Raw genomic sequence first — 27,502 nt, 5'->3', positions numbered from 1 at the left:
TTGCCAGAGAGGAAGGAAACCGCTCAGGGATTTCACCATGAGGCCATTGGTGACTTTAAAACAGTTACAGAGTTTAGTGGCTGTGATAGGAGAAAACTGGATCAACAATGGATGGATCAACAATATTATAGTTACCCCACAATACTAACCTAATTGACAGAGTGAAAAGAAGGAAGCCTGTACAGCAGTGAAGGCTGCTGAGGGAAGGACGGCTCATAATAATGGCTGGGATGGAGTGGTATCAACCACATGGAAATCAAATATTTGATGTGTTTGATACCATTGATGCCATTCCAGGCATTATTATGAGCCATCCTCCCCTCAGCAGCCTCCACTGCTGTACAGAATAAATATATTCCAAAACATGCAGCCTGTTTGCAACAAGGCACTAAAGTAATACTGCAAAAAAAAAGCTACATCTTTTACTTTTACCTGTATGTATGTATGTACTGTATGTAGTGCCTTCAGAAAGTGTTCATACCCTTTGACTTATTACACATTTTGTGTTACAGCCTGAATTCAAAATAAAATAAAATTCTCACCCATCTACTCAAAATACCCCATAATGACAAAGTGAAAACATGTTTAGACAAGTTCCCTAATTTAGTAAATGAAATAAAGGAATATCAAATTTATGTAAGTATTCCACCCTCAATACATGGTAAAATCACCTTTAGCAGCGATTACAGCTGTGAGTCTTTCTGGCAAAAGTCTCTAAGAGCTTTGATTGTGCATCATTTGCCCATTATTCTTTTAAAAATTCTTCAAGCTCTGTCAAATGTGTTGTTGATTATTGCTTGACAACCATTTTCAGGTCTTGTCTTAGATTTTCAAGAACATTTAAGTCAAATCTAACTCGGCCACAAAGGAACATTCATTGTCTTCTTGGTAAGCAACTCCAGGGTAGATTTAGCCTTGAATTAACCTTTCAGCAGGACAATAATCTAAAACACATCTCTCAGTGTCTGGTGGAAAGCAGACTGAACCAGATTTTCCACGATTTTGCCTGTGCTTAGCTCCATTATGTAAATGTTTTTTTTTATCCTGAAAAACTCTCCAGTCCTTAACGATTACAAGCATACCCATAACATGATGCAGCCACCACTAGGCTCGAAAATATGGAGAGTGATACTCAGTAATGTGTTATTTGGATTTGCCCCAAACATAACACTTTGTATTCATGACAAAATTTATAATATATATAAATAAAATATTGATAACTGAAACAAACAACCTTGTCAGAGTATTTTTGATTTCACATTTATCAAGTACAGTATTGGTATTAATTCAAATAATAGGAAAATTGGGCTTATATCACATCCAGCTTTGAAGAGCCCATAGAGCAAGACTATATGGACAAAAAAAGGAAAGTCATCTGGATAAACGCCATCTCCTTTAGCCTGGCCTAAAAGTACATCACATGACTATAATCCTCTCTTCTATCATTAGCCACCTAGATATGTACGCTAGAGGGCTTCACAGAGGAATGAACATAACGGCACTGTCGTGCTTGCTCGTGATTGGCTCATTCCTGCTCAAAACAGATGACGTTACACCCGGGAGTTGTGGTTTCATCAGTCGAGTAAACTTATCTATTTTTCTTTCCCAGGATATGATTCAAATGAGCATTTATAACTGACTACACACCACAACGTCTGAAGGATTCGGTGGACGAATACCAACAATGAAGGGATTGCTTCTAATCATTTTGCTTTTCCTCTCTGTAGCTCACATCAGAAGTTGGAATGAAGGCCAGTGTTTATTTCCGCATAATAGCTATTCACTTTCTAGAATCTAGTTCTCTTGCAAAAACGTTTAGGCTACACGATTATAGCTAAAATATCTCTGGTTCTTGCTTATTGTACCAATTTCAGAAATGGCTAGCTAGGCAGGTGGATATTAGTGTTCCTGATCAAGAATAGCTGCGGACCTTTTGCTTTTGTGCCGTAAAGATCAAAGCTCCAGAATGCATACAAGGGAGGCTCAGGCAACATCATATTATAAACATATTCTACACATAATAACTAAATTGTTGAGGATTGCCAATTTGCCATACGTTTTTCATCAGTAGCCTATTTGCTCCGCCTTATAATGCCTGGAATGGAGAATAATTCTTCTTCTCTATACCGCTCCAGGTAGTGTTTTGCTCCGAGACGTGCAGGTACTCACCCTGTATAAAGGCACGTACAGTCGTGGACAAAAGTTTTGAGAATGACACAAATATTAATTTTCACAAAGTCTACTGCCTCAGTTTGTATGATGGCAATTTGCATATACTCCAGAATGTTATGAAGAGTGATCAGATGAAGTCCCGAATCCCCAAAAACATTTCCACTGCATTTCAGCCCTGCCATAAAAGGACCAGCTGACATCATGTCAGTGATTCTTTCGTTAACACAGGTGTGAGTGTTGATGAGGACAAGGCTGGAGATTACTCTGTCATGCTGATTGAGTTAGAATAACAGTCTGGAAGCTTCAAAAGGAGGGTGGTGCTTGGAATCATTGTTCTTCCTCTGTCAACAATGGTTACCTGCAAGGAAACACATGCCGGTGTGCAATCATTGGGGTGGCAGGGTAGCCTAGTGGTTAGAGTGTTGGACTAGGAACTGAAAGGTTGCAAGTTCTAATCCCCGAGCTGATAAGGTACACATCTGTCGTTCTGCCCCTGAACAGGCAGTTAACCCACTGCTGTCATTGAACATTTTAATTAGTTCTTAACTGACTTGCCTAGTAAAATAAAATTGTTTTGCACAAAAAGGGCTTCAAAGGCAAGGATATTGCTGCCAGTAAGATTGCACCTAAATCAACCATTTATCGGAACTTCAAGGAGAGCGGTTCAATTGTTGTGAAGAAGGCTTCAGGGCACCCAAGAAAGTCCAGCAAGCGCCAGGACCGTCTCTTAAAGTTGATTCAGCTGTGGGATCGGTGCACCACTAGTACAGAGCTTGCTCAGGAATGGCAGCAGGCAGGTGTGAGTGCATCTGCACGCACAGTGAGGCGAAGACTTTTGGAGGATGGCCTGGTGGTGAAAAGGGCAGTAAAGAAGCCACTTCTCTCCAGGAAAGACATCCGGGACAGACTGATATTCTGCAAAAGGTACAGGGATTGGACTGCTGAGGACTGGGGTAAAGTCATTTTCTCTGATGAATCCCCTTTCTGATTGTTTGGGGCATCCGGAAAAAAGCTTGTCCGGAGAAGACAAGGTGAGCGCTACCATCAGTCCTGTGTCATGCCAACAGTAAAGCATCCTGAGACCATTCATGTGTGGGGTTGCTTCTCAGCCAAGGGAGTGGGCTCACTCACAATTTGGCCTAAGAACACAGCCATGAATAAAGAATGTTACCGACACATCCTCCTAGAGCAACGTCTCCCAACCATCCAGCAACAGTTTGGTGATGAACAATGCCTTTTCCAGCATGAAGGAGCACCTTGCCATAAGGCAAAAGTGATAACTAAGTGGCTCGGGGAACAAACATCGATAGTTTGGGTCCATGGCCAGGAAACTCCCCAGACCTTAATCCCATTGAGAAATTGTGGTCAATCCTCAAGAGGCGGGGGACAAACAAAAACACACAAATTCTGACAAACTCCAAGCATTGCTTATGCAAGAATGGGCTGCCATCAGTCAGGATGTGGCCCAAAAGTTAATTGACAGCATGCCAGGGCGGATTGCAGAGGTCTTGAAAAAGAAGGGTCAACACTGCAATTATTGACTCTTTGCATTAACTTCATGCAATTGTCATTAAAAGCCTTTGACGCTTATGAAGTGCTTGTAATTATACTTCAGTGTTCCATAGTAACATCTGACAAAAATATCTAAAGACACTGAAGCAGCAAACTTGATGGAAATTGATATTTGTGTCATTCTCAAAACTTTTGGCCACGACTGTACAACACTGCCAGAAGCAGTAGTGCTGTACCTCAGCTGCAGTGTGCTGGAGGCTCAGCCAGCTGTGGATCCTTCATTTCTGAAGTGGTTCAATGCAAAAACAAAGGCTGGGACAGAGTCAACGCACAGGTAAGACTAAACACTTGCAGATAGAGGAAAAAGGGTGTAGAGCTACATTTTAGCCTGCACCCAGATGACTGTTGGCAAGATGGCACAGATCCTTGTTTCACTTTCATTGGGAGTGCAAAACTGACATGGACAGCGCCTACAAATTTGGACGGATAGAGGTCAGCTGTGAGGGATTCAGCCATCCAGATGACGCCTACATACTGAAGGGCTCGTGTGGACTGGAGTACTCACTGGAGCTGACTGAGGAAGGCAAGAGGAGGCACAAGAGGGGCTCAACAGGTGGGTCATTAGTACACACCGTTGTGAAATGTTTCAAAGCGTTATAGGCCGGAAAACAATAACGATTGTCTTATTCGACAAGTTCGCTCCCTGGTTCAGTACGTTTTCTTCCGTTTGATGCCATTGAACAAAACCATGATTTCTCAGGTGGCTTCAGTGACTTCGTGTCCAGCTTCAAGGGTTCCTCCAACAACAACAACCAGCATCACCATTGCAACAACAGACAACAAGAGTTCTACCGGGAAAGATTCCAGTGGGTTAGTGATAGTCGCACTGCTATTGTTTCTGGCCTATGGTGTGTACAAGCTTTTCCTGAGTGGACCGACGAATCTATTACAAGACTGGCAGTTCCCTGATAACGGCTACAATCCCCATGGGCCACCACCTCCTGGATTGAGTTTTTCTTAGGGTGACTTTTTGATTCCTTTGTCGTGTCTTTACTATCATTAAATTTAAGACAGTTTTACCAAAGATTCCCTGTAATTAGCACAACGCGATCAAAGTAATTAATCGTGTAACTGTAATTAACTAAGAAATAGGGGGCACCAAGGAAAGTATTCAGATTACAAAATTATAATTTCCCAATATAACCTTTCAGATATTTTCATATCTGATCAATAGTCTTCTGATTAATGATTTATTTATTTTACCTCACGTTGGTCTCATTCCAAACGTCATAAATTGTTGGCTATCTGCACGAACCCAGTCTTGACTATGAGTAATCCATACATCAATTGTCTTAAATCATTTATTTATTTGTAAAGGATTTAAAGAAACTGACTCCACTCAGCAACTGGTATGTGGTATGACATGAATCCACAAGAGAGCGCACATGAACCACCAATGCATCTTTCTCTGTTACACATCTTGACAGATATGAGAGATTACATTATGCAACAGATATGAATACCTTGAAGCCCCCACCAATGCTAAATTGATTATTAATCCACATACCTGGTTGATTCACCATTTTCTTGGTCCTTTGCTTCTCTTCTTCTTCTTCATCAATGAAGAACCCTCCACCGGAGTCGACTGTCTTAACGACTCTAGCCGAAGTTTCATCCCCTCTCCAGCCGATGGTTTGTTGGCCAGGCGGGCTTGCCTCAGCATCACAGCCCGATGTCTATTCCGTTCGAATTTGGCTCTCATAGCGGGGGACAGATCGCAGCTCTTGACAGATCGCAGTTCTTGACTTGGACTCCGAAGGAAGAGAAGCAGCATGATCATTCATCGGCGTGGGACTCAAAACGCAGGACTGGAGCTAGCTAGCTGTTACACTAGATAGCTGTAGGTTACATTCTCCAGTGTCTTGGAAATTGCAATAAATTGAAGATGTTTACCAGAAATAGAGCTGGCAGGGTTGAAAGGAGGGCAGATATGTTTTAGGCCGTGCACAGCTGTTTGTGGCAATCCACCTGTGCGTTTGCACAAAAACAAAACCATATCTTAACCGTTAACTGTCACTACTAGAAAAACATGTTGAACAAATTATTTCACTGTCAATTCCTATTACTAACAACTCTAATAAGAACTTCCAATATAGTTTTTTTTCTTCAACTTTATGTTTAATTAGGAAATTACAGAGCTCTACCAGGCGGTTGAGAAGTCAAGAGGTTCATATTGGCAATGCTATATTAGAATTGCAATTTGCATACAAATTTTGCTTGTAAAAAATATATATTACATAAATTACTTTCGGTCTGCTTCAGTGGCTTTCATAGCTAGGTATGCATTGTTAAATGAGGACTACACTACCACACAAGCCCTACTACAGACTCAATGTTATGTCCAACACCATCAGTGGGATCTGTGGTGTTGGACATGCAGCGGGATCTGTGGTGTTGGACATGGTACGCTCTCTCAACCCATATAACCTATACTTATCAACCATCAGTAATATGGATGTTCTATACAAAGGCCTTCCACTCTTGGTGCTGTTGAACCCAATTGAAGCCTCATCTAAGTTCTAGCTTTCAGCTTGCTTGTGTATATGGTTGTATACCATAGTTGAATGGACATCCTAGGGACTCATCTGGACTAAGTTAAAATGTGAGTTATCCTACTCTGTTGTCTGAACGACCTCTTTGGTACAGCCTCTCCCATAGGTTGTTTGGCGACCGTTACGAAAATGAAAGAGAACTTTGGGTTCGGATGTAACATTGGTTCTACTGAGTAGAATAATTTCATGGCGTTCCTATACCTCCGTGGGGTTGAAGCGAAGTAATATACATTATTATGGAACGCCGTTTGGGTCTTAAAATACATGGTCAAAAACGCTAAATGTTTAATGCTGGCTCACGTGAAGATCATCTTCACTGTGAAAACATCCTCCACCATTAGGCGTACAGAGAAAGTAACACACATGAATAGTCAAACAGTCTTTTTATTTTAACCTTCCCTGGTGGTCTAGTGGTTAGGATTCGGCGCTCTCACCGCCGCGGCCCGGGTTCGATTCCCGGTCAGGGAACTACTTATTTTCTTCATTCTCGGTCTTGTAACCGCGTGCAGGTGGTAACACAGCTAAAACAATGGTTAGTTATAAAAAATCGTTCTTAGTAGTGTTCGAACGCATAAATAGACCCCGTAAATGCAGCGATAAATCAGAGCCGATGTATAATTGTATGCATTATATATTATGCACATTGTATGTGTGGAACAAGAGTATTGTTAAATGTTTACCTTCTGAAAAGGTAGCTAATCGTTTTTGAATGGGTGAAAGGGTATGAATGTATTGAACTGTATGAATGTATTGAACTGTAATGATGACAAATTATGGGTACAAAAATAAATAAAACAAATAATATGCAAAAAAGAAGAAAGTGGCAATGAAATACTGCAGTAGAAATAAAAGTCGTGTGCGCCCCCTCAGGTTTATGAACAAAATTCTCTCGTTAAATTTCAGAGCAGAGTGGCGCAGCGGAAGCGTGCTGGGCCCATAACCCAGAGGTCGATGGATCGAAACCATCCTCTGCTAGTTCTTTTTCACCATGTACCAACAATTGAACATCGACAACCAACCAGAGACAGCACCACTAGGAAGAATTTACCAAGAATTGGCCAATGTGAATAGAGCTACAGATGTACACATAAACCAGATATTTTATATTACACCTGCTACATTAGCAAGGTTACCCAGGTGTGGCTGGATCGAAACCATCCTCTGCTAATATTTTCAACATCATGTAATTGTGGTGTATTTATACATCGTATGTTATATTAATGATATTTGTAAGGGAATCGATAGAAAATTGTCTGTATTGAACCTAGCTACCTGACATGCTAGCATGCTAGACGTTACGCGACACACTTCCACCAGTTAAATGCCAAATGGTTAGATTACAATGATGTTCCAAAGGTTAAATGAAAAAATAGCGCCCAACGTGGGGCTCGAACCCACGACCCTGAGATTAAGAGTCTCATGCTCTACCGACTGAGCTAGCCGGGCCTATCAACAAACGTATCTGCAGATGATTTTGAAAGGACGGTGGGAAAGTTTGAAAATAAAAATAATTAGTTGTGGCGCGTTGCCACATTTCGGTAGCATTTAATATTACACAATGACTGCAGACCCACTAACAAAAGCTGGTTTTCAAACCAACCTGCTGGTCTCACGAAATAAGAGAATAATTCATTTTCGATGTGAATATTTGGTACCAATTACTACCTTATTGTGTTAAGAAAATATGTTTATTTTGATGTCACTGTCTATGACCACATTACTTGCTATTGCATGATTGACACATATTTAGTACATGTTAAATCTTGCAAATAAAAAAAAGATCTACCCTAATAATATAAAAAATACATGTCTTGGAACAGATTTGTTCATATAATATGCACATGATATTCGATATTAATTCCACATTTCAGTTTCAAATAAAGCTACTTTATCTAATAATCGCCTAACATAGTGTGTCGGCCATACAATTACAAGCCCCTTACTTTAACTACTGTAACAACGATCTGGAGTTGAACAAAGGGAAAAAGTGTCACCTGTAAAGACAACTTTCCGCTAATCCCTTCTACATTTCCTTTATATTGTAGTGTTTGTTTTGGAGGTTTGGGGGATTGTCGTCTCACATTATTACAATTAGAAGGAATTCCCATTGATGTCTGTGTCAGCAACATTCTATCGTAGATTTTAGAACCATGCCCGTCCAGTCTACTGATTCTAATTCTATGCCTCACACCCCTCCTCCTCCATCTCCACAGACTGACTGCTGGTGCGTCTTGAGGTTGCATATCCAGGCGAAGCGCTTCCCACAGTGGCTACAGGCAAAGGGTTTCTCCCCCGTATGGACCCTCTGGTGCTTCTTCAGGTTGCCAGCCTCTGAGAACATCTTGCCACAGGTGGCACACCTGAACGGCTTCTCCCCTGTGTGTACCCTCTGGTGAGCCTCCAGGTTGGACTGACCGGTGAAGGCCTTACCGCAGGCTCGGCACACGTAGCTCTTTCTCCTTCCGGCCGCATCACAGTGCTGCTGGGCCAGCTGGGCTGCCTGCTGCCCAGCCAGGGTCACCTCGATGTGGGCAAAGCCTTTGGCCGTGGCCCCTCTCCCTGGCGGTAGACCTACCAGGGAGTGAAGGGATTGGGAAGACATACCGGTACTTGTACTGTTGGTGGTGGAGGTAGTTGGGTTTTCTAGGTGAGTCTGTTGTAGCTGCTGTGCTCTGAGGCGTCGTTGAAGCTGCCGCTGATGTGCTTGTTGAGATGCTCTCAAAATGGCTGCCCTGCTCCATGTGGGATGCCCCTGGATGCCCCCACCCACACCCAGAGTGGCTGCTTGAACTCCCTGATGCCCAGAGAAAGGCACACCCTCCCCTGTGGGCCTGACTGTCGCTGAGGGGAGCTGGGGCTGAGGCTCTGGGTCGACAATGAGGCAGTCTGGGTCAGTGTCTGTAGTGTTGTCGGTGTAGGAGCACGAGGGACCACCGGAGGGCGATGTTGATGCCGATGTGTCTGGGGCCCAGCGCGTGAAGAAGGTCTCCAGCTCAAACATTGAGTACTCAGAGCCTAGCGTGTTGGCTGCTCTCTGCTTGCTGAGCTGCTGTGTGGTCTGGGTTGGAGTTGTGTTGTCTGGCGCTCCCTTGGGCATATTGGCTTTATTACCTAGGCTCGCTGCGGGACTGGTGGTTCCAATACATTTTTGTGAGGCAGGAAGTGTGGGTCTTGAGGACTCCCCAGTACCTGGATAAGGATCATAGAAAAGGTGCATGTTTATTTTAAATACTAGTTCAGACGCTCAATCTGAGTTTAAAGACATGGTAAAGGATGATAAGCTAGAGAAGCCTTTTACATGTACATTTGAGGAATGGTTTCCCAAACTCACCCAAACCCCGGATGCACGTTCTGGTTTTTGCCCTTGATTCAAATAACCAACGTATCATCAAGCGTTGACTATTTGAAACAGCTGTGTAGTGCTAGGGGAAAACCAAAAAGTGCACCTAAGGGACCCTGATCCGGAGCCTGATTTAGCAGACACTCTTATCCAAGGCGACTTACAGTTAGTGCATTCAACTTAACAGGGGTCAGAACTGGCCTCGTTTCCCTCATTAAGAAAATAGCTTTTAGTAAACTAATATAAGTGAGTAGCTCAGTGACACTGTCTGGTGGGCGCCGACACGGTTGTCATGCATTCCTGGTTTATTTTCATTCTCCACTTACATTCTGCTGCCAGGTCAGGTCCTCCTGTTGCTGTGATACTTCCCAGGTTCTGTCCCAGTCTTAGTGTTGATGGAGTTGATTCAGGAGCTGCAGACTAGGAAGAAGAGAGGAGAAAGAGCCTATGAGATTAACCAAACACTAGATAGATAGAGATCAGTCCAATGCATCACCGAGGGCACACTGCCTGCCCTCCAGGACATCTACAGCACACGGTGTCACAGGAAGGCCAAGAAGATCATCAAGGACCTCAGCCACCCGAACCACGGCCTGTTCACCCCACTACCATCTAGATGGCGGAGACAGTACAGGTCCATCAAAGTTGGGACCGAGACTGAAAAACAGCTTCTACAGTGCCTTGCAAAAGTACCCCCCCCTTGGCGTTTTCCTATTCTGTTGCATTACAATCTGTAACATTCAGCAGTCACATAATTAGTTAAATAAAGTCTAGCCGTGTGCAATCTAAGTGTCACATGATCTTTCACATGGTCTCAATATATATACACCTGTTCTGAAAGACCCCAGAGTCTGCAACACCACTAAGCAAGGGGCACCACCAAGCAAGTGGCACCATGAAGACCAATAAGCTCTCCAAATAGATCAGGGACAAAGTTGTGGAGAAGTACAGATCAGGGTTGGGTTATAAAAAAATATCAGAAACTTTGAACATCGCACGGAGCACCATTAAATCCATATTTCTTTCAAATTGAAAGGATATGGCACCACAACAAACCTGCCATGAGAGGGCCGCCCACCAAAACTCACAGACCAGGCAAGGAGGGTATTAATCAGAGAGGCAACAAAGAGACCAAAGATAACCCCGAAGGAGCTGCAAAGCTTCACAGTGGAGATTGGAGTATCTGTCCATAGGACCACTTTAAGCCATACACTCCACAGAGCTGGGCTTTACGGAAGAGTGGCCAGAAAAAAAGCCATTGCTTAAAGAAAAAATAAGCAAACACGTTTGGTGTTCGCTAAAAGGCATGTGGGAGACTCAAACATATGGAAGAAGGTACTCTGGGTCAGTTGAGACAAAAATTGATTTTTTTGGGATATCAAGGAAAACACTATATCTGGCGCAAACCCAACACCTCTCATCACACCGACAACACCATCCCCGCAGTGAAGCATGGTGGTGGCAGCATCATGCTGTGGGGATATTTTCATCGGCAGGGATTGGGAAACTGGTCAGAATTGAAGGAATGATGGATGGCATTAAATACATGGAAATTCTTGAGGGAAACCTATTTCATTCTTCCAGAGATTTGAGACTGGGACAGAGGTTCACCTTCCAGCAGGACAATGACCCTAAGCATACTGCTAAAGCAACACTCGAGTGGTTTAAGGGGAAATGTTTAAATGTCTTGGAATAGCCTAGTCAAAGCCCAGACCTCAATCCAATTGAGAATCTGTGGTATGACTTAAAGATTGCTGTACACCAGCGGAACCCATCCAACTTGAAGGAGCTGGAGCAGTTTTGCCTTGAAGAATGGGCTAAAATCCCAGTGGCTAGATGTGCCAAGCTTATAGAGACATACCCCAAGAGACTTGCAGCTGCAATTGCTGCAAAAGGTGGCTCTACAAAGTATTGACTTTGGGGGGTGAATAGTTATGCACGCTCAAGTTTTCCATTTTTTTGTCTTATTTCCTGTTTGTTTCACAATAAAAAATATTTTGCATCTTCAAAGTGGTAGGCATGGGTAGCCTAGTGGTTAGAGCGTTGAACTAGTAACCGGAAGGTTGCAAGTTTAAATCCCCGAGCTGACAAGGTAAAAATCTGTCGTTCTGCCCCTGAACAGGCAGTTAACCCACTGTTCCTAGGCCGTCATTGAAAATAAGAATTTGTACTTAACTGACTTGCCTAGTTAAATAAAGGTTACATTTTTTTATTTAAAAATCAAATGATACAAACCCCCCCCAAAATGTATTTTAATTCCAGGGGGGGATACTTTCGCAAGCCACTGTATCTCCAGGCCATCAGACTGTTAAATAGTCACCACTAACCGGCCTTCGCCCAGTACCCTGCCCTGAACCTTAGTCACTGTAACTAGCCGGCTACCACCCAGTACTCTACCCTGCACCTTAGAGACTGCTGCCCTATGTAAATAGTCATTGAATACTGGTCACTTAAATCATGTTTACATACTGTTTTACCCACTTCATATGTATGTACTATATTCTAGTCAAGGCTCTTCCTATATAACTACTGCTGTACACACCTTTTCTATTCATATACTGTCCATAATGTCTATACACACCATCATATACATATAGATTTATATTCCGGACTCTGACATTACTCGTTCTAATATTTCTATATTTCTTAATCCCTTTCTTTTGGGGAATTTTACATGATTTGTTTTGTTAGGTATTACTACACTGTTGGAGCTAGAAACATAAGCATTTCGCTACATCCACGATAACATCTGCTAAATATGTGTACGAGAGCAATACAATTGGATTTGATTTAGAGGTGTTACTGTAATTCTGTTGCACCACCTTTTGCCTTCAGAACAACCTCAATGTGTCCCTCTGAATGACATACATACACAATCCATGTCTCAATTATCTCAAGGCTTAAAAATAATTATTAAACCTGTCTCCTCCCCTTCAGCTACACCGATGGAAGTGGATTTGACAGGTGTCAACAATAAGGGATCATAGCCTTCACCTGGTCAGTCTGTCATGGAAAGAGCTGCTGTTCCTAATTTGTTGTATACTCAGCGTACTGTAAATCAAACATATATTTTGGAAAGTCTAATTCACCGTTTTGACTTCCGTGACAATAAATAATAATTCATTAAAATGAGTAAATTTGTTAAAGACATGCTCTGGTACTGGCGGTACATAGTAAGTATTTTTTTAACTTTCCGCTTTGGGCTGGATGTGTCAATGTGTAGTTCATACACGCATAATCTATGAGCAGAATTACTATTTTACCTCAATTATACACAAAATCCCTAGTTTGAAAGCGGCCGTTTTCTGGAAGCTGGGTGGCGCCATTTTCCCTACATTTACCCCCACGTGGGCCAGCCCCCAAGCAATTTGAATTTCAACCAATAAGATTCAGCCCCTCGCCATTTGAGTGACAGCTAGCGAGACGCACACAAAGTAAAGGGAAAGAGAGCAATGACATGGGTGCACACACCTGCACATTTGTGATGTAGAACGCAATTTTCCCGGGACCACTTTTGGCTCGTGGGTGCTACTTTCAGAACTACTGGCTAAAAAGTATACAAAAGTACCGGAGAAAGTCTTTAAGTAGTAATTATTTGATTTCCATTTTAGGCATATATTGTGGATGTGATGAATGCTCTTTAAGATATTGATATTGTGTCACAGTTGAGGAAATTGAATGTCCTGTGATGGAGTAATGTAATGTTAATAACCACATTAATTCATTCATCGTTTTTGCAAAAAAAACCTTTAATCTTCTTTTAACATTACAAGATAAGGACATCGATCAAAGTTTCACAGAATTGTGACACAATAGACTTATCTCTACAAGCGTAGAGCATTTTGGACTCCCCCAAGAAATGTGTACCATCACCTAACAAGATATTTACATGTTTACTGCTAACAAATATGGTTACTTCAACCAATTTACTGGTTTTTGGTGTATGCTGAACCTCTACATTGGTGTTACAAGGGGAATCAAACATGAACTATTCTCACCACATATCATTTTCATACAGCTTTGTGAGTAGAAAACAAATACAGTTGAAGTCAGACGTTAACATACACCTTAGACAAATACATTTAAACTCAGTTTTTCACAATTCCTGAATTTAATCCTAGTAAAAATTCCCTGTCTTAGTTCAGTTAGGATCACCACTTTATTATAAAGAATGTGACATGTCATAATAATAGTAGAGAGAATGATTTATTTCAGCTTTTATTTCTTCATCACATTCCCAGTGGGTCAGAAGTTTACATACACTCAATTAGTATTTGGTAGCATTGCCTTTAAATTGTTTAACTTGGGTCTAACGTTTCGGGTAGCCTTCCACAAGCTTCCCACAAGAAGTTGGGTGAATTTTGGCCCATTCCTCCTGACAGAGCTGATGTAACTGACTCAGGGTAGTAGGCCTCCTTGCTCGCACATGCTTTTTCAGTTCTGCCCACACATTTTCTATAGGATTGAGGTCAGGGCTTTGTGATGGCCACTCCAATACCTTGACGTCCTTAAGCGATTTTGCCACAACATTGGGAGTATGCTTGGGGTCATTGTCCATTTGGAAGACCCATTTGCGACCAAGCTTAAACTTCCTGACTGATGTCTTGAGATGTTGCTTCAATATCTCAACATAATTGTCCTTCCTCATGAAGCCATCTATTTTGTGAAGTGCACCAGTCCCTCCTGCAGCAAAGCACCCCCACAATATGATGCTGCCACCCCCGTGCTTCACGGTTGGGATGGTGTTCTTCGGCTTGCAAGCCTCCCCCTTTTTCCTCCAAACATAACGATGGTCATTAAAACAAAAATAGAACTGTTTGGCCATATCAGACCAGAGGACATTTCTCCAAAAAGTAAAATCTTTGTCCCCATGTGCAGTTGCAAACCATAGTCTGACTTTTTTATGGCGGTTTCGGAGCAGTGGCTTCTTCCTTGCTGAGCGGCCTTTCAAGTTATGTCGATATAAGTCTCGTTTTACTGTGGATATAGATACTTTTGTACCTGTTTCCTCCAGCATCTTCACAAGGTCCTTTGCTGTTGTTCTGGGATTGATTTGCACTTTTCGCACCAAAGTACGTTCATCTCTAGGAGACAGAACGTGTCTCCTTCCTGAGCGGTATGACGGCTGCCTGGTTCCATGGTGTTTATACTTGCATACTATTGCTTGTACAGATGAACGTGGTAGCTTCAGACATTTGGAAATTGCTCCCAAGGATGAACCAGACTTGTGGAGGTCTACAATTTTTTCTCTGAGGTCTTGGCTTATTTCTTTTGATTTTCCCATGATGTCAAGCAAAGAGGCACTGAGTTTGAAGGTAAGTCTTGAAATACATCCACAGGCACAACTCCAATTGACTCAAATGATCTCAATTAGCCTATCAGAAGCTTCTAAAGCCATGACATCATTTTCTGGAATTTTCCAAGCTGTTTAAAGGCACAGTCAACTGTGCCTTTATGTAAACTTCTGACCTACTGGAATTGTGATACAGTGAAATAATCTGTAAACAATTGTTGGAAAAATTACTTGTGTCATGCACAAAGTAGATGTCCCAACCGACTTACCAAAACTATAGTTTGTTAACAAGAAATTTGTGGAGTGGTTGAAAAATTAGTTTTAATGACTCCAACCTAAGTGTATGTAAACTTCCGACTTCAACTGTAAATATGCCTATTACCATCACCAGCTATAGGACTCCCGGGAAAAAATAATCAAATTACCAAAAGGACTGTCTTGATCAAATAAGAAAGAAAAGACAAAGACAAAATTACCCTAACTACACTAATCTCGGACACCCAGAATTAAAATATTGCGTAATTGCTTCAGACGCTCGAGCATCTGTCCACGAGAAATTTCACTAACAACCCTTCCCTAAGCCCCTTTACTAATACTAAGTGTCTATATTAACGGCCAAGAGTTAATCCTGATATTTTTTCTCTCTCCCCTGTAGTACTACTGCTGAGGATGATGTCGTAGTACTACTGCTGAGGATGATGTCGTAGTACTACTGCTGAGGATGATGTCGTTTCTGGTGTTTCTTTAGATTGCTAGGGTCGGCAAAGCGTTCCCCACAGAGCGGGCAGGCGTATGGCCTCTCCCCCGTGTGAACGTTCTTGTGGATCTTAAGGTTCCAGTACTGAGAGAAGTGCTTCCCGCACACCATGCACCCAAACGGCCTCTCGCCCGTGTGGGTTCTAAGGTGTGGTTCTAGATTAGCCGGGGAGGAGAACCCTTTACCGCAGAACTTGCAGAGGTATGCCTTCTTTCTTACCACTTTCTTCCTACCGCATTTGTACGTCTCCTGACCTCCCTGTGCCCCGTCCGACCCCCCCATTCCGACATCATAACCAGCCATGTCTGACCCCTCTCTAGAACCCATAGAACCTGAGAAGCTTCCGGAGCTTTCTAAAGTGAAACCCCTGTGCTGACCTATCTCAGAGCCAGCAGGCCCCATCCTCCCTCCCATGATCAGCATGCCTGGGCCTGCTGAGTAGGAGAGGTTGAGGGAGGACGGTCCTGGGACACTAGCGTCACCACAACCACCACTGCCCCCATTCGTCCACAGCGGAAGGGGGTGGTTCTCGTACGACACATGGCCATAGCTGACCTCCGTGGTGTGGTGCCTGGTCGTCCCGGGGTGGTGGTGGGTGTGGTCTGGGGGTGAGTTGTGGTGGGTGGCCTCCAGGGGTAATGCTCCTCCTCTGTAGTTGTCTCTGCTGGACTCCTCCGGCCCTTGAGAAGAGAACACAGCGTCACAATCACACCACTGGCTGTTGTTGAAATCAATGGGAGATCTCACGATGGAGCTAAACTTGGGGAATGTCAATGCCATGAAAACATGTTTTCAAAGCGTTATGCTCTGGAACAGGCAGGGATGGATGCAACAGTGTAGTCTTTACATGGGATCTAAGTAGCCTTGTGTCATTGGTCTAACCCCTTGATTACCAAGACCTGCTGTTAGCACCACTACCACCGCACCCAGCCCTCCACCCCTGTAGTCTCCACTCACCCTCCTGGATGCTGAGTCCTCCACCCCGTGGGTCCAGATCCTCCACCTTGATCAGCAGGATGTCAGGGTCTCTGTCCTCCACCGCTGCAGACTGGAAACACAGGGACGGACCAGGAATTAGATATCACAATTACTATTATGCAATGAATCGTATTCATTTCTAAATCACACTGTGTGACTGGACTAAATCTATGGACCAATGATTATAAATTGTGTACATCTTACATGTATGCAACAAGTATTTTATGTAGCTATAGATGTTTGATATTTATCTTGTTGCATCATCTGATTAGCGAATGGATGTCTGTTACTCAGAACCTTTTAATATTGGACCTCTCCAATTAACTATTGTGGTTATAGTGACCTTATGGGTTTGAGTGATTTGATATAATTTATTTAAAATATTAAGTGACATTAAGAATTTATTGGAAGATTAACAAACGTGTCTTGCTCAATATGGATTAAACAAATATTAACTATTTATGAGTGTTCTTGCAGGTGGTGGGAGATGTTTCTGTGTGACACTTTCAAGCAGCTCCAGTACAGCTTTTCTTATTGGTCAATCGTTTGAATCCATTCAACTTTCCTTTGTCCGGCATATAAAGCACTATTGCCTATTCATTTCAATAATGACAGAAACCTCAGTGTAAGGAATGTATTTTATTCATAATAGTTCCATTGTTGAAAAACATAGAAGAGGCATTGTAATACATGTTGACTCTTAAGGGGAAAGATTGTTATAGTAAAACTGCCACTCATTCATAAACTGGCATTAAATAACTTATTTACAAAGTGAATTTGTCCAATGTCAAAAATCCCCTTTAGTGTTAGATATACAGTACAATTTTAGATATGTACACAAAGCTAACCAGCATCATTCACTCCAGATTTACTCTTTAAGGTTGACATTTACAACGAATAACTTATCGGTAGATTATTTAGGGTCAGATATTCACCCTTCCTTAGTCCACTGATATGAAATGTCCTATGTACATAATCAAAACCACCCATCATACCCAGGAACATTTCCACGCGTACCCATCTATCGGGGCCTCCATCATGAGTTCATGATGACTGACCCGAGAGCAGTGTTAAGTTTGTTAGTTTGTCAAATTATTCATAAGGTTGAATCCTCCTGGCTAGAAACATTAGGCTGGTTTCTAAAACACAGCGGAAACCTGATTCGCTTAATGAGTAAGAAAAACTAAATGAGTAAGTTAGGGCCCCCGCCCCACCCTAGGTGAAGCTAATTTATATTCGTATTTATTAGGATCTCCACTAGCTGCTGCCCAGGGGGGGCCAAACAGGATTAAAACAATTAAAATCACAAAATATAATAACACATCTACAATATTACAATGCATGTCTGAGTAGAGTGCGTGTTAGCATATGCGCTCGTCTCTTCAGTCTGCGTTGTGCCATAAGGTGTTGTTTAATCCGTTTTTTTTTAAATCAGATTTTACTGCCCGCTTGAGTTACTTGATGTGGAAGAGAGTTCCATCTATGTAGTACTGAGCATTTCCCAGAGTGTGTTCTGGACTTGGGGACTGTGAAGAGACCCCTGGTGGCATGTCTTTTGGGGTATGTATGCGTGTCTGTGCTGTGTTAGCTGTCTGAACGGACAGTTTGGTGATTTCAACATGTCAATACCGCTCACAAAGACAAGTAGTGATGCAGTAAATCTCTCTACTTTGAGCCAGTAGAGATTGACATGCATGTTTTTGATATTAGCCCTCAGTGTACATTTAAGGGCCAGCCGTGCTGCTCTGTTCTGGGCCAACCGTAATTTTCCTATGTTCTTCTTTGTGGCACTTGACCATATGAGTGGGCAGTAGTGCAGGTTGGATAAAACTAGGGCTCATGTCTGGGGGATATACGTCTGGATGGTTCCTCTCGTGGTGGGTCTTGAGGTTGCGTATCCAGGCAAATCCTTTCCCACAGAGCTCACAGTGGAAGGGTTTCTCCCCTGTATGGACCCTCTGGTGCTTCTTCAGGTTGCCAGCCTCGGAGAACATCTTCCCACAGGTGTTGCATCTGAACGGCCTCTCCCCCGTGTGGGTCCTCAGGTGGATCTCTACTTTCTTGGGCCGGTTGAATGCCTTGCCGCAGAAGTTGCAGATGAACAGTTTCTCCCGGGCACTGGTCCTGTGGGGGACCTTGCCGTCCCTTGTCAGGGGGAAGCCAGTGTTGCCGCTGCCAGTGCTTCTGCCCCCGCCGCCGTGTGCCCACCCGTTCGCGTCAGAAGTCGACGGCATCGCAATGTCACTGATGGAGCGAGATTGTGACGGGGCGGCCATGTTGCCATGGTTACCCGGGAACCTTCCTCCTCCCCCAAACATTGCAGACATTCCACTGTCACAGCCCCACTTCTCCAGAGGCGCCTTCCCTTCCTCCTCCTCCTCCTCCTCTGAGTCAATGTTCAGAACCTCCTCTCGGTTCCCCGGGAGATGGCGGTGGATGGTGACCGAAGCAGGAAGTGGACGGCGGTGCCCGGACTGAAACGACGCGGCAGCCTCGGCGACTGTGCTGTAAGAACAAGATGGCTGCCCGGCCCCAGGCGTCTCTGCCTGGCTGCTCTCATTAAAGAACGACACAAGCGGCCCCAGACCGTCCCCTCTGTCGTCATCACCACTGTACATATCAATCTCAGCAGGGTGGGGTTGGTGCAGCAGTCCTGCGTGTTGGGGTTCACTGTCAGACTTAAGGAGAGGTGCCGAGCCACTGACCTCCACACGGTGCCTGTTCCTGGGGCCCTGCTGCTGCTGCTCGGGGTGCTGAGGTTGGCTGACCTGCTCTGGGCCATGGGCTGAAGCAGGTGGATGGGATGTGGTGTCCCCAGGGCCGGTTCTACCGCTGCCTCCACGAGGTCCACACTCCACCAGTCCTGGAAGAGAGAGGAAGAGAATGAAAGCAGGTTAATGTTTAAATCAAGTTAAAGGTATGGCCAGGTTGAGTAGTGTGAGAATGGAGCCTTGATGTTGATCAAATGTATGGGGTGAGTAATTACAGTATCTGCAACACAGCAACCAAAGTTGAGACGGACTAACACACTCACCGTCCTCTCCAATCAGTGGTATGTCGTCTGCCTCTGTGTCTCCAAGGGGATCCTCCATCCTCTCCTCTTTGACCAGCAGAGACTCAGGCTCCACAAGCTGCAGATCTGGCGACTGGAAGATCGAAAAGTCGGGAATTAACCTCGTAAATATACACCACAACATGGTTGATAATGACCTACTGGTGACTGATGCTGCCGAGTGCTCAAAATGGTTCAAATGGGCCATTGTGTACTGTAGGACTATGCTATAATGGAATATAACGGTGAGCAACCAAGTATATTTGTTTTCTTGAAGTGTGTAAGACCTTGACAACCAGTATTACAGGATAGGTTTTTTGTACTCACCTTGTCTCGGATGGGGTTGGGATGCCTCTGGGAACTGTTGTGATCATTATTGGCTCCAGGGCCTCCTGACCACATCCCCATGGGATCTAGCTGTATGTCGTAGACACCACCTACGATAAAAAAACGTTTTTGTATTTTTTTAAAAATTACTTGTAAAAAAATTGCAGGCTGACTCAAGGTCACATTGGCCTAGATGTGCTTTGTCAGATTTTAATGACCAAAACAAAGGTGGGTCCAAATGACTGTATACAGTGAGTGTACAAAACATTAGGAACATGCTCTTTCCATGACAAACTGACCAGGTAAATCCAGGTGAAAGCTATGATCCCTAATTGATGACTCCTGTTAAATCCACGTCAATCAGTGTAGATGAAGGTAAGGAGACCGGTTAAAAAATTATTTTTACAAGCCTTCAGACAATTGAGACATGGATTGTGTATATGTGCCATTCAGAGGATGAATGAGCAAGACAAAATATTGAAGTGCCTTTAATGGGGTATGGTAGCAGGTGCCAGGAGCAACGACTTGAGTGTGTCAAGAACTGCAACGTTGCTGGGTTCTCTCACAATCAACAGTTTCCCGTGTGTGTCAAGAATGGTCCACCACCCAAAGGACATCCAGCCAACGGCATGCCAGTGGTCAAAGATGAAAGAGGACAAAGGAGGCTGACACAAATTGTGCAGAGAAACAGACGGGCTACAGTTAGTCAACTGACAGTCCACTACAACATCGGTGCCCAAAGACCGATAAAAGAAAGCGCAACTCGTTGGTCCGTGACACGAATGGGGTATGGCAGCTGACGACCTTATAGAGTTCCACTTCTCTCAGCAAAATACAAGAAACTGTGGTTGCAGTGGGCTAAGGAACAAAAACACTGGACACTGGAGAAGTGGAAAAACATTGCCTGGTCTGATGAATCCCGGGTTCCTGCTGCTTTACATTGATGAGAGGACTAGGGTATGGAAAAAAAACACGAGTTCATGCATCCATCATACCGCGTGTCAACATTGCAGACTGGTGTGATAGTGTGGGGTGTGTTTTCATGGCACACATTGGGTCCCTTGATAAAAGCGTAGTAACATTTGAATGCCACAGAATATCTGAACATCGTTGCCAATCAGGTGCATCCCTTCATTGCAGCAGTGTATCCATCTGTGAATATTTTTTCCCAGCAGGATAATGCCCCATACCACAAGAATAAGATCGTTCAGGAATGGTTCCACGAACATGACAGTGAATTCAGCTTCCTGTTTTGTACACTCCGTGTAGGTGGCCCCAAAGACTCTATATGTAGCCCCAATGGGGGGGGGGGGAATGTCAATATCACACAAGTTGATTGTTTTCCAGTCGGGCTGGGCAGTAAAATGTAAAAAATGTTGACTAACTTCTATAATGCTATTTTAACGTTTTATTTGCTACATTAAATAATTGAGTAATGACTCGAAAAAATTATGGCAATCAGCAATTTTCTAACTGGCGATAAAAAATGGAAAACAACTGAAAACTGCTAGCTAACTAACTTTCTAGCACAACAAGTCAACAACTACGGGTGGACAAGAGTTTTGTCTAGAAGGGATACAGCTTGTCAACATTTTTAGGAGAACTTACCCAGCAGGTTAGGAGAATTAGGTTAAGGTTAGGAAAAGGGTAAGCCCGGGGGTCTCCAACCTTTTTTAGCCCTGAATGCTGATTGGCTGAAAGCTGTGATATATCAGACCGTATTCCACAGGTACGACAAAGCATTTATTTTTACTCATCTAAAAACATTGGTAACCAGTTTATAATAGCAATAAGGCACCTTGGGGGTTTGTGGTATATGACGGCTAAGGGCTGTATCCAGGCACTCTGCATTGTGTCATGCGGAGCACAGCCCTCATCTGCGGTATATTGGCCATATACCACAGACCCTCAGTTGTTTATCTAAGCAATAAGTCCTAAGAAACTATCTTTTGTATTTTCCTGAATTCAGAATTTTTTTCCCCCTGGTTTGATTTTTTAAATATTCTCAATATTATTATTCATAGAGGAACAATGAAAATTGATGTTCTGAGTCCATGTCAATGCTTAAATCCCATCAGAAGACACATTTTGAGGTCTGGAAAACAATCAAATAGGTTTGGATTTGAGTGCACATGAATTTACTGTTTCACAAAATAGAGGCATACTAAGACAAGAAACGTTACACAATTATAAGTTGGTGCAGGAAATGAATTGATTAAAATGCTGGAAATTAACAAATAACTATACAAATGGAAACAATTGGTCGAGTACCAGAGTTTGAGGCTACAAAATAGGACTTTGATTCCTATGTAATGTTCTACAAAAATGACTACTTTACTATCAGTTGTCCTTCTATTATTTTTGGCTAAAGTTTGATTTAACAGTATAAAACAATAAGAATGGACAAAGTCCATTAAAAACATGTTTTTTTATGTTCCTCCCAGAAAGTATATTTAGAACTTGTATTATTCAGAACCGTCAAATATCGTCATACCGTCAAAAATAAAATAACGTATGATATTTTGGCCATGTCACCCAGACTTATTTTCCAGTGGTGTTTTTTTAAATTGACTTTATCAGCAGGGTAATCAAATAAACTAGTATCCGATCAGATATGGTATGATATTACAGTCTTCTTACCAGTTGATGAAGACGACCCTCTGAATTTCTCATTGGTGTTGATATGAACTCTGCTGTTGGGACGGCTGTTCATTGCGCTTTCCCGTAGTCTTCGTTCGGCGTAACCACGGGCCATCTTCAACTCGAGAAGATTCAGCTTTCGCTTCAAACCTTTGTTCTCCCTTTGGCATTGTGACATTTGCAAACTTACAACCGCATAATCGTCGTCTACTAGTTTACAGATTTCTGCCACGGCTGCATTGGCCAATACCTCCATAATGGAAGCTAGCTGTGTCTGGAACGCAAGGCGACTCGACATTTTTGAACGACTGGCTCGCGAGCACTAAAAGTCGATAAATACAGTCTCATGCGATGTATATTGGATATATTGAATCACGTTCACTTCAAATATCGACAACGACTAAGTTGGACGAAGTGATTCAACATAAATAGTGGCCTAAAAGCAGTAGTTGACTAGCTCTGTAGCTGCAGTTTCTTCTTCTGTACTACCAGCCTCTCGTCAGCAACACAAAAACAAATTATTTCCGGGTCACGGAATTTAGGAAACGTTCTAAATAAAAGTTCCTCACGTAATAGTCGAAAAGTGTCATTAACCTGTATTTATTCATGATATATGAAAAATGAGTCAATTTGTTTAAAATTTAAGTGACATTTGTATTAAATGTGGGTTTTAAAAGATGTTCCAATGTCAAATAAATCCCCCCGATACAATACATTGTATATGAAATACATATTGGTTTATAGAGAGAACTATTCTAGATGCCGATGTAAAGGTGGGGTTGCGATTACTCACTCGTGTCTGTAGAATATATATGAGTGTAATTTCTATATGCCCAGAAACACTCTACTCCACTCACTCCATTGGTCCCAATGCAATACACTAAAGGCATACAAATTACATATTGGTTTATAGAGAAAACTATTCTATGTGCCAAAGTAAAAGTGGGGTTGGGATAACTCACCATGGTCTGTAGAATTTATATATGGTGTTATTTTATGGGGCACCGAGGTGTAAATACCCAGTAACACTTTCTACTTTCCCCACTCCATTCACTGCAGTGCAATACACTGTAGGCCTATAGGTGAGAATAGTTTAACACAATGTAAACTTGGTCTGGCATACCTATAAGCCAGGGTTTCTCAAACTCAGTTCTGGGGTTCCCCCTGGGTGCACATTCTTGTTTTTTTCCATAGCACTACACAGCTGATTAAAATAATCAAGGCTTGATAATGAGTTGGTTATTTGAATCAGCTGTGTAGTGTTAGGGGGATAAAAACAAAACATGCACCCAGGGGGGCACAGGGCCAAGTTTGGGAAATCCAGCTGTAAACAACCTATATAGATTAACCTAATGATGATGAGCCAGTTGCACCTTTTACACATGTAAATCAGCCCAAGGCCCGCCTTGACCTGTGCCAAACAAATGCATATGGCCTGCCTGACAAATATCGTCAAATTACTTTAAATGGAGCCATTGGACACTATGTGCTACAAATATAAAATCAATTCAAATATTGCACTGTACAGGCAGAACAATCGTGTCCATAAAACTGGGGTCCAGTCTATTCACTAGAGTCCCTAGAATACAAAACAGCCAATTGTCTCTTCAAGCCTCATCCTTCAAGTAAACAGATGAGGTTCACCAAGGCCAGATGAGCAACAGCCAGTGTTGATTTTAGCATGTAAATCTTGGTGGGGCAATAAAAAAATGTGGGATGTGTCATGATGTTGGCCTGGGGGTTAGGTTTATGACAGTCATAAATACCTCTACCCCCCTTTTTCCTCTCTCTACCCTACTGAGGTTACATTTGCAAACTCCTTGGTTAACATAGAGATTCTGGGAACATTAGTAGCTGGGGGGAAATGAACTATATTCTGGTAATCCGAACAATTGAACATATGCGGTGGTACTTAATGAATATGATGTCAGTTCGGTTGTCATCTGAGACATTCTCATCAATGATAAGATGACATAAACTCTAAAGTGGAAAGTGTGCATATCAGAGTTATCGGATTCACATGACATTGTTGTTCAATTTAAATGTTTGAATATGAAATTATTTGTGATGGGATGAAATGTGATTTTAGCTCCTAAAATATGAGATGTGGGTTTTCATAAGATAGGGCTGCTCACTCAGTGGCCCGTCCACGTGAAGAGACATAGCTTGTAAACTATGAAACACACCCCTTTTCTCCCTTTCTATATAAAGCCTTGACGACAACATAACTTCCTGTTCCGGGGAGGTAGGACGACGGTCCTATGTCAGAATGGTTCAGATAATAACTACAGAACGAAGCCAACATCAGCGTGAGCTTTGGTTGCGAATGGTATGAACTTTGAACTCTTATTCACGATAGAAGTGATACCTCCTAGCCGTTGAGTTAGTGACCACAGCTGCAAACACAGGTTAGGAAGGAACAGACAGAATATCCCATCTACCACACAACGACGTTACTACAAGGTATCCAATCGACCACCAGAGACATTCTTCTAAGGACAAAGGACTCGGTTTGGCAACACGGCCTTCCATCTACCACCAACCTACTGAAGCGCAGCTCAGAGTAAATATTTATTGCATTTTCCTTTTCCAAATGGGCGGTAATTTAGAATGCATAAGATACTGTATTTACGATAGCCCAGCTTCTTCCCTTTGTTCCTCAGTCTTCCCGCTCCTTCACTCAAACCCAGCCTCTTTTCCTTTGTGTAACAAGCTGTCATATCTGTTCCGCCCGCTAGGGACGTTTTCCTTTATGACGTCATTTGTGATCAAGTTATGATTAATTGTGTGTATGTGTAATTCTGTGTGATTAGTTAGGTATTTAGCAAATAAATAATAAAACCCCATTTTTGTATTGCTGATTCAACTTGTTAGCCAGGGTTCGTGCAGATAAAAGAATTTACAACTTTCAGATGAGACTGAATTAAGGTGACGATTGATATTGACTGCTATTGATGTAAAATATTACTAGGTCTTTAAGAGTTTATTCGGAAGATGACAGCTCTATAAATATTATTTTGTGGTGTCCGACTCTCTAGTTAATTACATTTACATGATTAGCTCAATCAGGTAATATTAATTATTTTATAGAATAGCATGTCATATCACTTCATCCGGCATATCCAAAGACATGACCGATGCATACCAGCAAAGCCACAACACAACACTAAACAATACATTAATTGCACTATAACGGTGAAAAACGGTGCCCACAAACTGTTAGAGACTACATAAAGCCTTCACAACACCTTACCACTGCTACACCTGGCTATCAGCTGAGCCTTGTCTGGCAGCAAAACTGTTAATTCAGCCTCATTTACTTCCTTTTAAAAAAACATAGTTGAAATTTGAGATGTAATTGAGATGTACAAACTATGGCACAAAGTGAAGATAAGAGGCAATCCGTAATTTCGATTAAGACATTAATGAGTGAGCTAGTACGGACGTAGTCAATGTAACTTTGTTCAGCGCTTTGAAATGTACAGCGACAGAATTCAGAACATGGGCCGTTCTTACAGTGTTCTCCCTGTACTCCAAGTCAGAACCATAGGATGAATAAAGGGGGCATATAAGCAGACAATGAAAGTTCTTACAATATTCAAAGATTACATTTCTCAAAAACAGGTTATAGGCTACATATGCACCACCAAGTCAGAACAGTAGGTGAAATTAAGAGGTGAAAATAGACCAAATGATTAGGGTGAGGCACATGGGTTACTACACAACATACATTTAGTATTACTTCCTTGGCTACAGTATACATATCTCCCTGGCATATTAGATAATTTATGCAGCAGCATACAATACATTTTTGGACTCACCTTGTTGTGTTGTGCTCACTTGAACATGAGGGTGGCACGGTGGTCCTTCGTGGGCAAATTTTGTCATCAAACTTTGTCATCAAAGTCTGCCATTCTCTGGATTTATGGTGCTTTCAAGACAACTGGGGAAAAAAGTTAAATCATGATGACGTCAGTGATCTTCAGGTCGTTGCCCTAGAAAGAGGCCAGAGTTCACTATTTACAATTCCGAGTAGGATGAAAGTTCAAAATGTATATTCCCAGTCGTAGCTTGTTTTTTCCCAAGTTCCCAGTTGTCTTGAACTCACTAAAGTCCACGTTTTTCAGTTCCTGAGTTAACAGTTGTTTTGAGCGCGGCACAAATCATGCTTCATTGACAGCATGGCCAATGTTGAATGTTTAGAATTTTAAACCAGGAAAAGAGACGTTAATATTTGACTTGGGACCATACAGCCACTCCACTGCATAGCAGGCTAATGATTGCTTTGCAATGCTTGCAGTTAGCCACTGATTCCTTCCAAACCACTCTTTGTTAAATTTGCGATTTCCAACTTGATGTGTAATGTTTATGTCCAATGGCCGATGAGGATCGATAGGTTTTATCTATAATTTCTCTTCATTATTTCTCTTCATATGACAAGGATTGAAAAGGAGACAGAATGCAAAATTAACAAATATACAGAAAGATCTGTGCGAAGGCCAAATTACAGAGGAAGAACTTTTTGAGGCTATTAAATCCTTTCAGTCTGGAAAAACCCCAGGGCTTGATGGCCTACCGGTAGAGGTATATCAAGTCTCTTTTGATATACTAAAATATCCATTGTTAGATTGCTTTAACTACTCCTATAGAAATGGTAGTCTGTCAGGTACTCAGCAGGAAGGTATATTATTAAAACAAGACCCAGATGGCAAATATGAAGACCCAGTATATCTAAAAAAAAAAAAACTGTAGGCCCCTTACACTTCAATGTTGTTGTCACGACTTCCGCCGAAGTCGGTCCCTCTCCTTGTTCGGGCGG

At 42.5% G+C, this 27,502-nt stretch overlaps 1 protein-coding gene and 2 non-coding genes across 4 annotated transcripts; 1 reads left to right on the top strand and 2 right to left on the bottom strand.

Moving 5' to 3' along the window:
• Positions 1-6,692: 6,692 nt before the first annotated feature.
• On the top strand, positions 6,693-6,764 carry trnae-cuc. The gene has a single exon. It is a non-coding gene; the product is annotated as a tRNA-Glu (tRNA).
• Positions 6,765-7,669: 905 nt separating this feature from the next.
• Positions 7,670-7,742, bottom strand: trnak-cuu. The gene has a single exon. It is a non-coding gene; the product is annotated as a tRNA-Lys (tRNA).
• Positions 7,743-7,923: 181 nt separating this feature from the next.
• LOC112232013 (transcription factor Sp8) lies at positions 7,924-23,800 on the bottom strand. 2 transcript variants are annotated; one of them, XM_024398809.2, is made up of 8 exons: positions 23,646-23,800; positions 20,044-20,153; positions 19,699-19,810; positions 19,370-19,527; positions 16,644-16,734; positions 16,242-16,366; positions 9,963-10,056; positions 7,924-9,485 (listed from the first exon to the last, which is right to left on the bottom strand). In XM_024398809.2, exons 2-8 carry the CDS (start codon positions 20,122-20,124, stop codon positions 8,482-8,484), a joined length of 1,665 nt encoding a protein of 554 aa, XP_024254577.1. In that variant the 5' UTR covers positions 20,125-20,153; positions 23,646-23,800; the 3' UTR covers positions 7,924-8,481. The 2 variants fall into 2 exon arrangements, with proteins under 2 accessions (XP_024254577.1, XP_024254576.1); XM_024398808.2 differs by lacking the exon at positions 23,646-23,800 and adding an exon at positions 22,684-23,206 and having other exon boundaries at positions 7,934-9,485.
• Positions 23,801-27,502: the final 3,702 nt, after the last annotated feature.

Source organism: Oncorhynchus tshawytscha, linkage group LG34, assembly GCF_018296145.1.
Source record: "Oncorhynchus tshawytscha isolate Ot180627B linkage group LG34, Otsh_v2.0, whole genome shotgun sequence".
Classification (NCBI taxonomy): Eukaryota; Metazoa; Chordata; class Actinopteri; order Salmoniformes; family Salmonidae; genus Oncorhynchus; species Oncorhynchus tshawytscha.
Note: the sequence above shows the minus strand (reverse complement) of the source record. Positions and strands in the feature narration are given on the sequence as shown.

Excerpts from the sequence above, each read along its gene's own strand:
- LOC112232013 (XM_024398808.2), bottom strand. The coding sequence starts at position 22,981 with ATGTCGAGTCGCCTTGCGTTCCAGACACAGCTAGCTTCCATTATGGAG. Across the intron at positions 16,735-19,369 it reads GGAACAGGCACCGTGTGGAG|TCTGCAGCGGTGGAGGACAG; the intron begins GTCAGTGGCTCG and ends CTGTGTTTCCAG. Across the intron at positions 10,057-16,241 it reads CCAGGCACCACACCACGGAG|TCTGCAGCTCCTGAATCAAC; the intron begins GTCAGCTATGGC and ends TCTTCTTCCTAG.